This window comes from Bos grunniens, chromosome 8 (genome assembly GCF_055505025.1).
Source record: "Bos grunniens cultivar Pamir isolate PY7600 chromosome 8, Bosgru_T2T1.0, whole genome shotgun sequence".
Taxonomy (NCBI): domain Eukaryota; kingdom Metazoa; phylum Chordata; class Mammalia; order Artiodactyla; family Bovidae; genus Bos; species Bos grunniens.
In genome coordinates, this window is record NC_141172.1 from 101,881,400 (window position 1) to 101,892,750 (window position 11,351).

Here is an 11,351-nt window from a genome sequence, read left to right on the forward strand (position 1 = left end):
GCAAGCCACTCCAGTATTCTTGCCTGGAGAATCCCCATGGACAGAGGAGCCTGGCGGGCTAAAGTCCATAGTGTCACAAAGAGTTGGACAGGACTGAAGTGACTTAGTACGCCTTTCTACTGTGTCATTCTCACTGACACACAAAGTTGTCTCAATATTATTCATCTGAGGAAAATCCTCTCTTAATCTCATGTCCCATCCAATATCCATTTCTTTGCTCCCCTTATCAGCAAAACTCTTAAAGTTGTCTATACTTGCTGTCTCTATTTCATTACCTCCCATTCTTTAACTCTCCCACCAGATTTTACCCGTCATTCCACTCTAAGAGCTCTAATCAATCAAAATAACCATGGAACTACAACTTGCCAAAGTCAAATTCTCTGTAGTCATACTCTGGGGACTGAGTACTGCCATTGCTTTGAAAACCTTGATGCTTTTTTGACAACACATTTACAGTTTTCCTCCTACCTCAGTGGTTACCTCCTACTGCCTACCTCATTCTTCTTCTCCTCCTCCCCTCTCCCTCTCCTCCTCCTTCTTCTCCTCCACCAGAACTCAAAACATCAGATTGACCCAAAACTCTTTGAGTTTTTGCCCTTTTTTCTCCCCTGTCATCTCTTCCTAGATGATCTCATTCAATCTTATGACTTTAAATGCCATCTTTATGTTGATCCCTTTCAAATAAGGATTCTTCAGTCTAAGTCTCTCCTAGAGACTATAAGTCTCTATAAGTCTCTAGATTTATATATCTAACAATTTCTCAACATCTCTACTTGAACATGTATGTAATGGGCTTCTTGCCACTGCTCAAACAGAACTATGGCTTATCCACCCTGGCTCTTCTTTAAGCCATCAAATCAGGTCTTCTCCAACACAACCCTTTCTCAGGAAATGGAATCTACCAGTTCCAAAAAGCCTAGGTGTAAATTTTGATTCTTCTTTTCCCTCTTGCTCCATATCATCAGTAAGTCCTATTGGCTCATCTCCAGGCATATTCTAATTCTGATTTTTTATTTCACCTGTAAACCCCAATCATCATCTCTTACCTTTAACTACTGCAATAACTACTAACTCACCTGCCTGCACCTCTGCACACAGAGGGGAACAATTCCATCTCTAACAACCACAGAGACTGTAATTGCTGACTCCCGTAGACATTCCCATTTGCGACCCCTACAGTCCTCCCCAATCTCTGATACACCCCAAAGCCCTTATTTCTTATCCCCGCGGCCTTCCAAACACTGACTGCGCAGGCCCCTGTCACCGCAGATCCCTCAAACAATGATTTCCTTAAACTGCACAGACAGCCCTCTAGCACTATCCTTTAGCTCCCTGAGGATGCTAAGATCATCCGCCCGCCCGTGCAAAAGGCCCTTCAGCATCGATTCCAATTCCCAAATCACCTATTTCACAGACTACAGTAACCCTCCAGCCACTGATGCCCGATTAAACGACAGCTGACCACCAGACCACCCCGCCCCATCATCGCGCTCACCGCAGCGCTGCCCCCGGGCCCCGACACAGCCATCTCCGGAAAGCACTCGGCCTCTTCGGCTGTCCCTGCACTCCTCCTCCGGTCCACGGTCGCTGGGTTTGTCGGGAACTGGGCGCAGGCGGTGGCCGACATGGCGACCACCCGGAGCGCGGCCTCGGCGGGTCCGGCAGCTGCAATGGCGGTGCCCTTGAGTATGGGCTATGGGCGCGGCCATGTTGACTGAGGCTCTGCCGTACAGCGGAGAAGACGCGGTCGGGGAGGGGTCGGAGGTCGGAGGTCCACTCCCGGGCTTGTTTAGCTCATTTGGCGGTGGTGAGATGCGAGCCGGCAGAAACCGGGCTCGCAGAGTGCTACTTGCAGAGTGCTTCAGTGTGCGTGACACCCCACTCCCGGTACTCAGAGGTTTCAATTCTTGAGGACAGAATTTGGAGTTGCTTTTCCCAGTCAATGCAGCCAGCTGCGGGGAAACAAGGAATTGCAGACTATCGCAGACTCCAGAGAGCCGGGATAATGAGAGAAACTGGAGGGAGAAAAAGGAAATGCCCAATCAGGCAGATGCCATAGATGTTTTATAGAGAGAGAACGCCGATCTTGGAAATATATTTCATTTATGGTATGAGAGCAATGAGAAAAACTGACGCACCAAATTAAGTGAACACATCGCTCCTCAGTGAGAGCCAGAGTTCGATGGTGATGTTTCAGTCCAATATTGTAATCAAGCAATTGGAGTAGAAATAATTTCTCATTGTGCCGTTTCATGTACAAACGTCACTAACAATTATGCCTTGAGCTTTTATAATGTATGCAGATTGGATTGCTTGGGTGTGCTAGGTAATGAGTAAACAATGGAGATTCAGACACAGCCTTTATTCACCCTCTTATGGAATTTACTATGGGGCAGGGGGTTGGTAAAATTATCCCAAATATTTTATTCTTTTTTCCAGAGTCAAACATAGCCTGTTTTGCACCTTCCACTTGCATGTGCTTTAAAAAAAAGAAAATCCAACCGAGTAAATTAGAATATCTAATTGACTTTATTAAGAGATTCATGAATGGGACAGCATTTCATTTAGCAGACAGAAACGCCATCTGAGGAGCTGTGCAGAATGGAGTATTTTTAAAGGTATAAAAGTGCTGGGACAGGGGAGTTAGGATTATTTCAAACGAGGTCACTTTCCTTTGAGGGAAAGAAGGGGATGTCCCCAGTCCCAGCAATGCCTTCCTAGTCTTCTGACATCAACTTAAGAGCAAATTATGTTGTAAATATTATGATGCCTAGAATTCTAGCATGGGTCCCATATCTCTGCTCCCTAGTGTTATCCCTTTGTGAGAACCCCTAACTTTCAGTGCAGGAGGAACCTATGGTTGCATAGAATATTACTCCCATGATTAGATCCCAAATCAGTTGACTTTAAGTTGATAAAAATGGAGATAATTGGAGGGAATAATACTCCCATGATTAGATCCCAAATCAGTTGACTTTTCAATTCAGTTGTTCAGTTGTGTCCAACTCTTTGTGACTCCATGGACTGCAGCACACCAGGCTTCCCTGTCCATTATCAACTTCCAGAGCTTGCTCAAACTCATGTTCATTGAGTTAGTGATGCCATCCAACATTTTAGCCTCTGTCTTCTACTCCTGCCTTCAATCTTTCCCAGCATCAGGGTCTTTTCCAGCGAGTCAGTTCTTCACATCAGGTAGCCAAAGTATTGGAGTTTCACCTTCAGCATCAATCCTTCCAATGAATATTGGAAGAGAACCCCATGAACAGTTGACAAAAAATGGAGATAATCGTGGTAGGCCTAATTTAATCGACTGAACCCTTAAAAGTGGATGGACCCTTCTAATAGTCAGAAATTCCAAATATGATAAGGTCTGTGGATGGAGCTACATAATAAAGACCTAAAAGCCACATCTGAGAACTGATGTGGCTACTACTAGCACGACAGTGGGAAAAGGCAACCCACTCCAGTATTCTTACCTGGAAAACTCCATGGACAGAGGAGCCTGGTGGGCTACAGTCCATAAGCTCACAAAGAGTCAGACATGACTGAGCACAACAATAACTAGCAAGGAGTTATTCCTTGCTACGACTCCTACGACTGCAGAGTAAATGATTTCTGCCAAAAACCTGAGGGAGCCTGGAAGCATGTATTTCTCTAGTGGAGCCTGAGATTAGGACACAATCACCCAATACCTGAATCTCAACTTTGTGTGCCCTTGATGGGAACCCAGCCATACCATGCTCAGACTTCTGACTTGCTGAAACTCAGATGATAAATTTGTGTTGTTTTAATCCAATAAAGTTAGTGATCATTTGGTCTGCAGCAGTAGAAAACTAAAGATTCGGCAAAAATTGAAGGGTAAATAGTAACTGAGATTCCTCTTCATCTACTGGAAACACAGCCCCTCCCTTTGTGTCCCAGATAGAGCATCTTTGAGCCTCACCATCTGAGTATGGCAATTCCTGCCCCTCAGCTGGTAAAGAATCCGCCTGCAATGCAGGAGACCTGGGTTCGATCCTTCGGTTGGAAAGATCCCCTGAAGAAGGAAAAGGCTACCCACTCTGGTATTCTGGCCTGGAGAATTCCATAGACTGTATAGTCCGTGGGGTTGCAAAGAGTCAGACATGACTGAGCAACTTTCACTCCTCAGATAAAGTCCTGACTTTGTCCCTAGAGCACAATCCTAAGGGGTCCACTAATTATGTTTTAAAAAAAAAAGCTCTCTGCTTTCTGTCTCCTCCCAGCTAGTTATAAAAGGAGACAGGCAGGTCAGTTTCTCCAGGCTTTGCTTGAACGTTAGTGTTTCCTCACAAATACAAACAAATTCCAACATATCTCTAAACAAAAGGCTGTTCTCAACTGTAACAACTCTGAAAGCCCTTGATTCTGAGTAATTGTCTAATTATCCTCATAGAGCCCTTGCAGGGAGGCAATATTCAGAGACAGAACTGGGTGGAAAAGTATAGGCAAGGCAGGGTATGGATATTCTCTGCACTGAAGAGGAGGAAGGGAAGCAAAGAAGAGAGGAGAGAAATGAAGAATGAAGGAGTTTGGTAAGAATAGATCGTGGAATGGGGACCAGGAACATTTCAATTTACCCAAGAAGTTCCATCCTTTCTCTACATGGAAGAGTCAGTCAGTTTCCTAGTTCAGGATAAACAGTAAAAGAGTGGATTTTTGGGGAGGGGCAGGGGCTATGTTAGTGGCATGCTGGATTTTAGTTCCCCAACCAGGGATTGAGTGCATGCGCCCCACAGTAGAAGCACAGAGTTGCCGGGAGCCGGTGAGGCATTCCACTCGTGACAAAGGTCATGAGGAAGGAGGCTCGGCATACGCAAAGGCGGGATCGAGCCTCAGGAGTCCCCCCGGATATTCTCGAGCATCTACCCCCCCAAAAACCAGAGTCGGCCTACTTTATTGCTTTGTGCTCTCACCTCTGACTTTACTGGGGGCTGTCCCCCACCACCATCTCTCTCTCTCTGTCAAAGAGTTAACTTACAGCTCCAATTAATAAAGTTCCTGGGCAATTAGGAGTGTTTAAATCCAAACCCCTCAGATGGCTCTCTAACTCGCCTGACAAGTTTACCCGGACTCCTACAGCTATGCATACGATTGTTTACAGTCTCCCAGCCTCGAGAGGCACAGGAAGCTTAAGATATTCAAATAGCTTAGAGCCTCTCAGAGAGTTAGAAACTGTCAGAATAAACTAGTAAAGGATTTCATTGATGAGCCAATGCTTGTTGCCAAGTTTTCACATCCCCTGAATTGTATCCTTGAATATGTATTAATTAATAGTTGGTATGTAGAAAAAATAAGTAGTGGCCTTGGTGTTAGTAACTTTAGACCCTTAAGGTAATAAATTCTTTCCTTTGTTGTAAGCCCATTACACATCCGCCCTATAGGAATGCAATTTTATCTTTGGAAGATGGCGCCAAACCTTAAAATAATTACTCTTAGAGAAAATAAGTCTTTGTTGATAAGTCCTTGTCAAGAGTCATAAAATGTTAGTAGGCCTTCTGGCCAGAAGATGATATAAATCACCTAAACCATTTGTATACGATAAATTTGCAGGAAAGAAACCCTGGTTTTTGATAAGGATCAAAAACTGCTGACTTTGCATCCCCTGTTATCCTCTATGTGTAACTTAGGGTATAAAAACCCCTGTTGAAAATAAAGCTACGGGCCTTGCTCACCAACGCTTGGTCTCCCCATGTCATTCTTCCCTTTAACTTCCAGCTGAGTCTCCATCTGGAGCGCAGAACCCACCACGCTTACTAATTATGCCTGGGCTTCTAAGACCCACTCAAGAAGGTGTCTAGGGTGGGGCACCTTCCGCTATTCGAGAGGGCGCCTGCGGCCTACGTAAGTGGTGCAAACTTCTTGTCTTGAAGTTTTATTGGTCTCCTGCGTAAACCAAGCTACTCAGCCTCTTTTCTCCACTGAATTTTCCTACTGAGCTATCCTCATTCTATTACTCTTTATATCTCTAATTAGCATATAAATAGTCACCTAGACCGTCTCTCCTTCGAATACCCTGGATCAGCCGGGGCTGGACCTTGGCACAGAGTCTTATCCATGGGACCACCAGGAGAGTCCAAAAGAGTCAATGTTAAATGTGAATCAACTATGTAAATATTATTAGTGTGTGAATTAAATACTTACACGTGAGTTTTGGTAAATGTTTAGACACTTTCAACTAAGTATGCTGCTGCTGCTGCTGCTAAGTCACTTCAGTCGCGTCCGACTCTGTGCGACCCCATAGATGGAAGCCCACCAGGCTTCCCCGTCCCCCCTGGATTCTCCAGGCAAGAACACTGGAGTGGGTTGCCAAATTTTCAAGTCAAAGAAACCCCAGGAAATTGTCTCTGCTTCAGATAATCTCTATTACCTCCTCTCGTATCATCAGACTCTATCATCTATACAATCTTAGGTACTTGAGTTAGAAACTCTGTTCCCTCCATTAGCCTGTAGTTTGGCTCTTGACTGTATAGACTTTCTTACAATTGTCTCTAGGAAATGTCCCACAATGGGCCTTCTCCAAGGCTTATTTACAAAAATAAAGAGAACGGTGTGACCCCACATATCAGTGTTCTCTCGTTCGTGCATTCGGTAATTCATTTCCTACCTAGAAATATCTATTGCACATCTGTTATGTGCCAGGAACAATGCCAGGTAGTGTGAATACAAAACGGGAAAAGTCCTTAACCATGGGTCCCATTTAGAGAGCTTAGGATTCACAGGAGGAGATGAGTATTATTCAAATGAACACACAGAATTAAAATTAGGACTATGATAAGTGCTTCAAAAATGATACATGGTACCATGAAAGCATGGAATCTAGTCTTAGAATTATTATAAATTACCCAGAAGAAAGGATATGTCAGTTGATATTTGAAGAATAAACAACAGTTTACTTAGCTTTTCAGATTGATGAATAGCATATGCAAAGCTTACTGCCGCCTCCCAACCGTGATCTTCACAAAGAAGAATCTGTGGAACCTTCCTCATCTCCTCAAGAGTCCTCCCAGGTCTCAAAAACCTCTTTGGCTCCATCCTTGATTGGGTCTTTATCCTTCTTCATTCTCTTGAAGGGACAGGTTTCCTTGGAGAAGATGCCTTCATATTTTCAGTTTAAGGACACTGACTCTCATGGTTCTCATTGCCAGGGTCTTGCCATGCAGCCCATCCCTCATCATCCATGTTTATCATTCTGTATTATGAAGAGTACGTGATGAAGTGAGACTCAGGAAGTGTGGTGCAGTGCAAAGGGAAAACTTTATGGATAGGCACAATACATCCGGGGCTTCCCAGGGGCTCAGCGGCAAAGAAACCGCCTGCAATTTAGGAGCCGCGGGTTCGATCCCTGGGTCAGGAAGATACGCTGAAGGAAGACATAGCAACCCACTCCAGCATTCTTGCTTGGAGGATCCCATGGACAGAGGAATCTGGTGGGCTACAGTTCATAGCGTGGCGAAGACTCGGACACAACTGAAGTAACTTATCGCGCATGCGCGCGTGCGCACATACATACACACACACACACACACACACAGGGTGCATCCAATCAGTGAGACACAAAGTTCAATACAGTGTCAAAAGGAACTGCTTTTTAAAAAGACATGACTTCAAGTTTTCATATTGGTCGGTGTAAAGATTGCAAAGGCATGACAGAAATACTGCATGTCTTAACTGAAGTGTTGATAACAAAGGTTCATATACATTTGTGAACATTTTCTTGATGTGTGCACTTACCTTGCTGTGGAATCTAGCATTCTAAGTAAAATCTCTTTAAAGTTGATACAGTGAATAAAGGGAATATGAAAAGGAAGGCTAATGAAAGGTTCCACACCCTACAAGAACACCTGCAAGGACACTCATAAATACACAGACAAAGGATTGTAATAGTAAATTATTTATTGCAGTACATGTAGAACATTGTAGTCCATAAGTAAAAATGGAATTTTAATATCAACACCAAAAATCTACAAAGTTCATCATATAACCCAGATAGTTCATTTGATACAGAGTTGTTCAAGGTAGATTTCTAAGCATAACCTTGAAGAAACCCAATCTCTGGTAAAACCCCCCCCCCAAAAAAACAATTGTTCTTTGCAGTGGAACCCACCCCTAGGAATCTACCTATTTCTACCTCTATCTCTACATCAATCTCGACATCTACCTCTACATCAATCTCAACATCTACCTCTACATCAATCTCTACATCTATCTCTACACCAATCTTCACATCTATCTCTACATCAATCTCTACCTCAATCTCGACATCTAGCTGCCTGTAAGTCTTCTTCCTCCTCTACGTCCTCCTTTCCCTCTCTGTGTTCCTCTCTCTCTCTCATTTCATTTTTTCAATAAAACAGGATAATATGGAGGGATGAAAAGGCACAAATCACATCACTAGGGGATGCAGTCTGAACAGCGGGATTAAAGAGTGTTGTCTTCTAAATGCACATCCTGCAGACTGACTTCTGGACACGGTGACACATCTCCCTGAGCTGGGGATGCAGCAGGAGCTGAAATCCATTCGCTGAACACCTTTCCCGAGACAGGAGGATTTCTGTCTTCTGCAGGGAAAACTCGTCGCCTCGGGGTACAAAATGCCTCCCAGGAGCCTTGCACTGCTTGAGGAATGGCGGGGAGCGCCCCTAAGACCCAGGCGCCCAGGGCGGGTAGACCTGCGGGCCCGGAGGTCGGTGGTGCGCGGCGAACAGGGAATCCAGCGCCGTCAGCGCCCAGTGCAGGGCGGCGCCCGCGTGCGTCAGCTGCCAGGTGAGCCAGGCGCGCTGCGAGGCCGTGGGCTCCGTGCGGTCGGTGGGCACAGGTAGGAAGGCGCCCCCCGGGGCCCGCAACTCATCCAGGACCACTTCAAGGGCTCCCATCTGGTTGGAGAGCTTGGACGTGAGCGCCTCCAGGGGCGCGGCGGCTTCAGGTGACTGGCTTCTGCGAGGGCGCTTGGGCGAGGCGGGCCTGGACTCCGGGTTGTACTGGCAGTGTCTCTGGCCCCGGGCCCACACTGGCGATCGGAACCGGGGCCCCCTGTCCTGGAGACGCCCGGAAGTATGGGCAGAACCTAGGAGGGAGACAGAACAGGAGAGGTTCCTGTGATGTGCGCTGCCCCTGAAATTTCTCATCAAATGCACAACCGCCCCTTGCCTGTCCCAACACCTCCACCCCAGGCCTCACACCGCACCATACCTGACTCTGTTGGCCTCTTCCAACATCTGCTGGCAACCCAGGCCAAGTCCTGGGCACCTTCCTCTCAGCCTGTTCCCACTTCATGGGCATCTCACCAGGGTTAGAGGCTTTCTCTGCCCTCTGGGGTTCAGTTTGCCCCTCAGCACCTTTGCCCACATCCCCACCTCTACCAAGCCCAGCCCAGAAACCTACCTGCTCTGTAGTAAAGTCCTGCTCTGCAGGAGTTTGGATGCTCCTTAGTTCTCCACTGGGCTGGGGGTGGTCTTCCCCTCACCTTCTCTTCTCCATGGCTGTTTCTCTTGTGACTCTCAGGGGAGCCATCCCGGCTTCTGCATCGCTTGTGCCTGGTGACCTCTGTGGGTGGAGAGGAGGACAGGAGTGAGTGTTCCCTGACCTACCTCTGGAATCTGGGGAGAGTGGATTAGAGAAGGTTCCAAGTCCCACTGCTCCTCCACCTCCTTGCCATCCCCTCCCCCAAACTCTGGTTTCCTTCAGCCCCCCTCTCCCTCCATGAGCATCTCACCTGGACAGAGTAGTTTCTGAGCTGCCTGGCAGGCATGCCCCAGGAAACCCTCTCTCAAGTTCAGACCTCAAAGATGGCATAGCTGGTAGAGCCCATGATCACAGGGGATCAGGACTTCATCCTGGGTTTCCACCCCCGCCCCCCGCCCTTTCAGAGGTGTCAGGGTCACATCTGGGACCTGTTCCTCTGTCCCACAGCCCAGTCCCTACTGTCTCCCAAATTCTCTCCAGAATCACTCAAAACAGATGTCTGCAAAAAAGAATCTGGCATCTTACCTGCTTTGCCCTGAGAGCCCTCTTGTGTCTCCATGCTTCGTTTTTCTCTCTGTCTTTCTGAGGGCTGTCGATCTCCTCCCTTCTCTTTTACAGACAGGTTTTCCTTGGAGGAAATCCTCCCATTTTCCCTGTGGGAGACACCTTGTTTCTGCTGGCCAGGCCTTCTGCCCCTTGCAGCCCCTTTCATTGTGTCCTTGTCTCCCATCAGCAGCACACGTCTGGATGCCTCAGAAGTGGACCAGCGAATGACCAGGTGAGCAGAGGGTGTGGCCTTGTCTAGCTTCCGGACAGCCCCCTGGGGAGTCACAGATTGGTCCTCAGGAGGATCACACACCCAAGGGCATTTGCATGATGAGGTTAACACTCTTTGGTATATCCCACTGACTTTCTCGGTCTGAGGACATTGTAACTGTTAATTTCAGAGCATTTCAAGTCTCTGCTATATATTAACGTCTGAGAAGGACAATTTTTAAAAAATTTAAGTTTTTTTGATGAGGACAAGTTTTAGTCTGTATTGAATTTGTTAAAATATTGCTTTGTTGTTTTTTTGTTTTTGTTTTTTTTTTTCTTTTTCTTTTTGGCTGCAAGGCAAATGGGAACTTAGCTCCCCATCAGGGATCCAATGTGCACTTCCTTCATTGGAAGGTGAAGTCTTAACTACTGGACTGTAGGGAGACCCGTGAAAGGGCAATTTTGTCTTATTTGTTTCATGCTGTTTTTTATCTATTTGTTTTCAACAATTTTGTATATCTGTATGTCTGTCAGCATGGGTCACTCTATGCCAGGGGTCAGCAAGGTGTTGATATAAAGGACAGCTGCTGCTAAGTCGCTTCAGTCGTTTCCGACTCTGTGCGACCCCATGGACTGCAGCCCACCAGGCTCCCTTGTCCCTGGGATTCTCTAGGCAAGAACACTGGAGTGGGTTGCCATTTCGTTCTCCAATGCATGAAAGTGAAAAGTGAAAGTGAAGTCGCTCAGTCATGTCCGACTCTTAGCGACCCCATGGACTGCAGCCTACCAGGCTCCTCCGTCCATGCGGTTTGCCAGGCAAGAGTACTGGAGTGGGGTGCCATTGCCTTCTCCGACATAAAGGACTAGAAAACCTTTATGGTTTGTTTTACTTGCATTCTCTTTGGCCCCTACTCAGGTATGCTGTCCTGACATGAACGCCACCAGAGACTACAGCTGAAAAGGCATATTTAAGCTCCAAATTGTTAAAAACAACAACAACAACAACATAGGTCAGACCTCTGCTCTCAGCATCATATCAAGTTTTGAATTTAATTTTTCTTATTTTTCTCACTCTTGTTTCTTCGTCTGGATATGGACATATTTTTCAACTG

The 11,351-nt window shown here is 46.3% G+C and overlaps 2 protein-coding genes across 6 annotated transcripts in view; both read right to left on the reverse strand.

The window, feature by feature from the left end:
- Positions 1-1,960, reverse strand: part of ZFP37 (ZFP37 zinc finger protein) — an 84,261-nt gene extending 82,301 nt beyond the window's left edge. For 2 of the 5 annotated variants that reach the window (XR_015132142.1, XM_086316001.1), the window contains exon 1: positions 1,496-1,732. Coding sequence is in view for 4 of the 5 variants with exons in the window: in XM_086316001.1 (XP_086172127.1) it covers positions 1,496-1,627 (132 nt within the window). In the remaining variant the exon portion in view is untranslated. Of the gene's footprint in view, positions 1-1,495 lie in introns of all 5 variants that reach the window. The other 3 variants (XM_086316000.1, XM_086316002.1, XM_086315999.1) reach the window with 3 other exon arrangements.
- Positions 1,961-7,902: 5,942 nt separating this feature from the next.
- Positions 7,903-10,440, reverse strand: LOC147367821 (uncharacterized). Its single transcript, XM_086414543.1, has 3 exons — positions 10,009-10,440; positions 9,403-9,564; positions 7,903-9,085 (listed from the first exon to the last, which is right to left on the reverse strand). Exons 1-3 carry the CDS (start codon positions 10,211-10,213, stop codon positions 8,661-8,663), a joined length of 792 nt encoding a protein of 263 aa, XP_086270669.1. The 5' UTR covers positions 10,214-10,440; the 3' UTR covers positions 7,903-8,660.
- Positions 10,441-11,351: the final 911 nt, after the last annotated feature.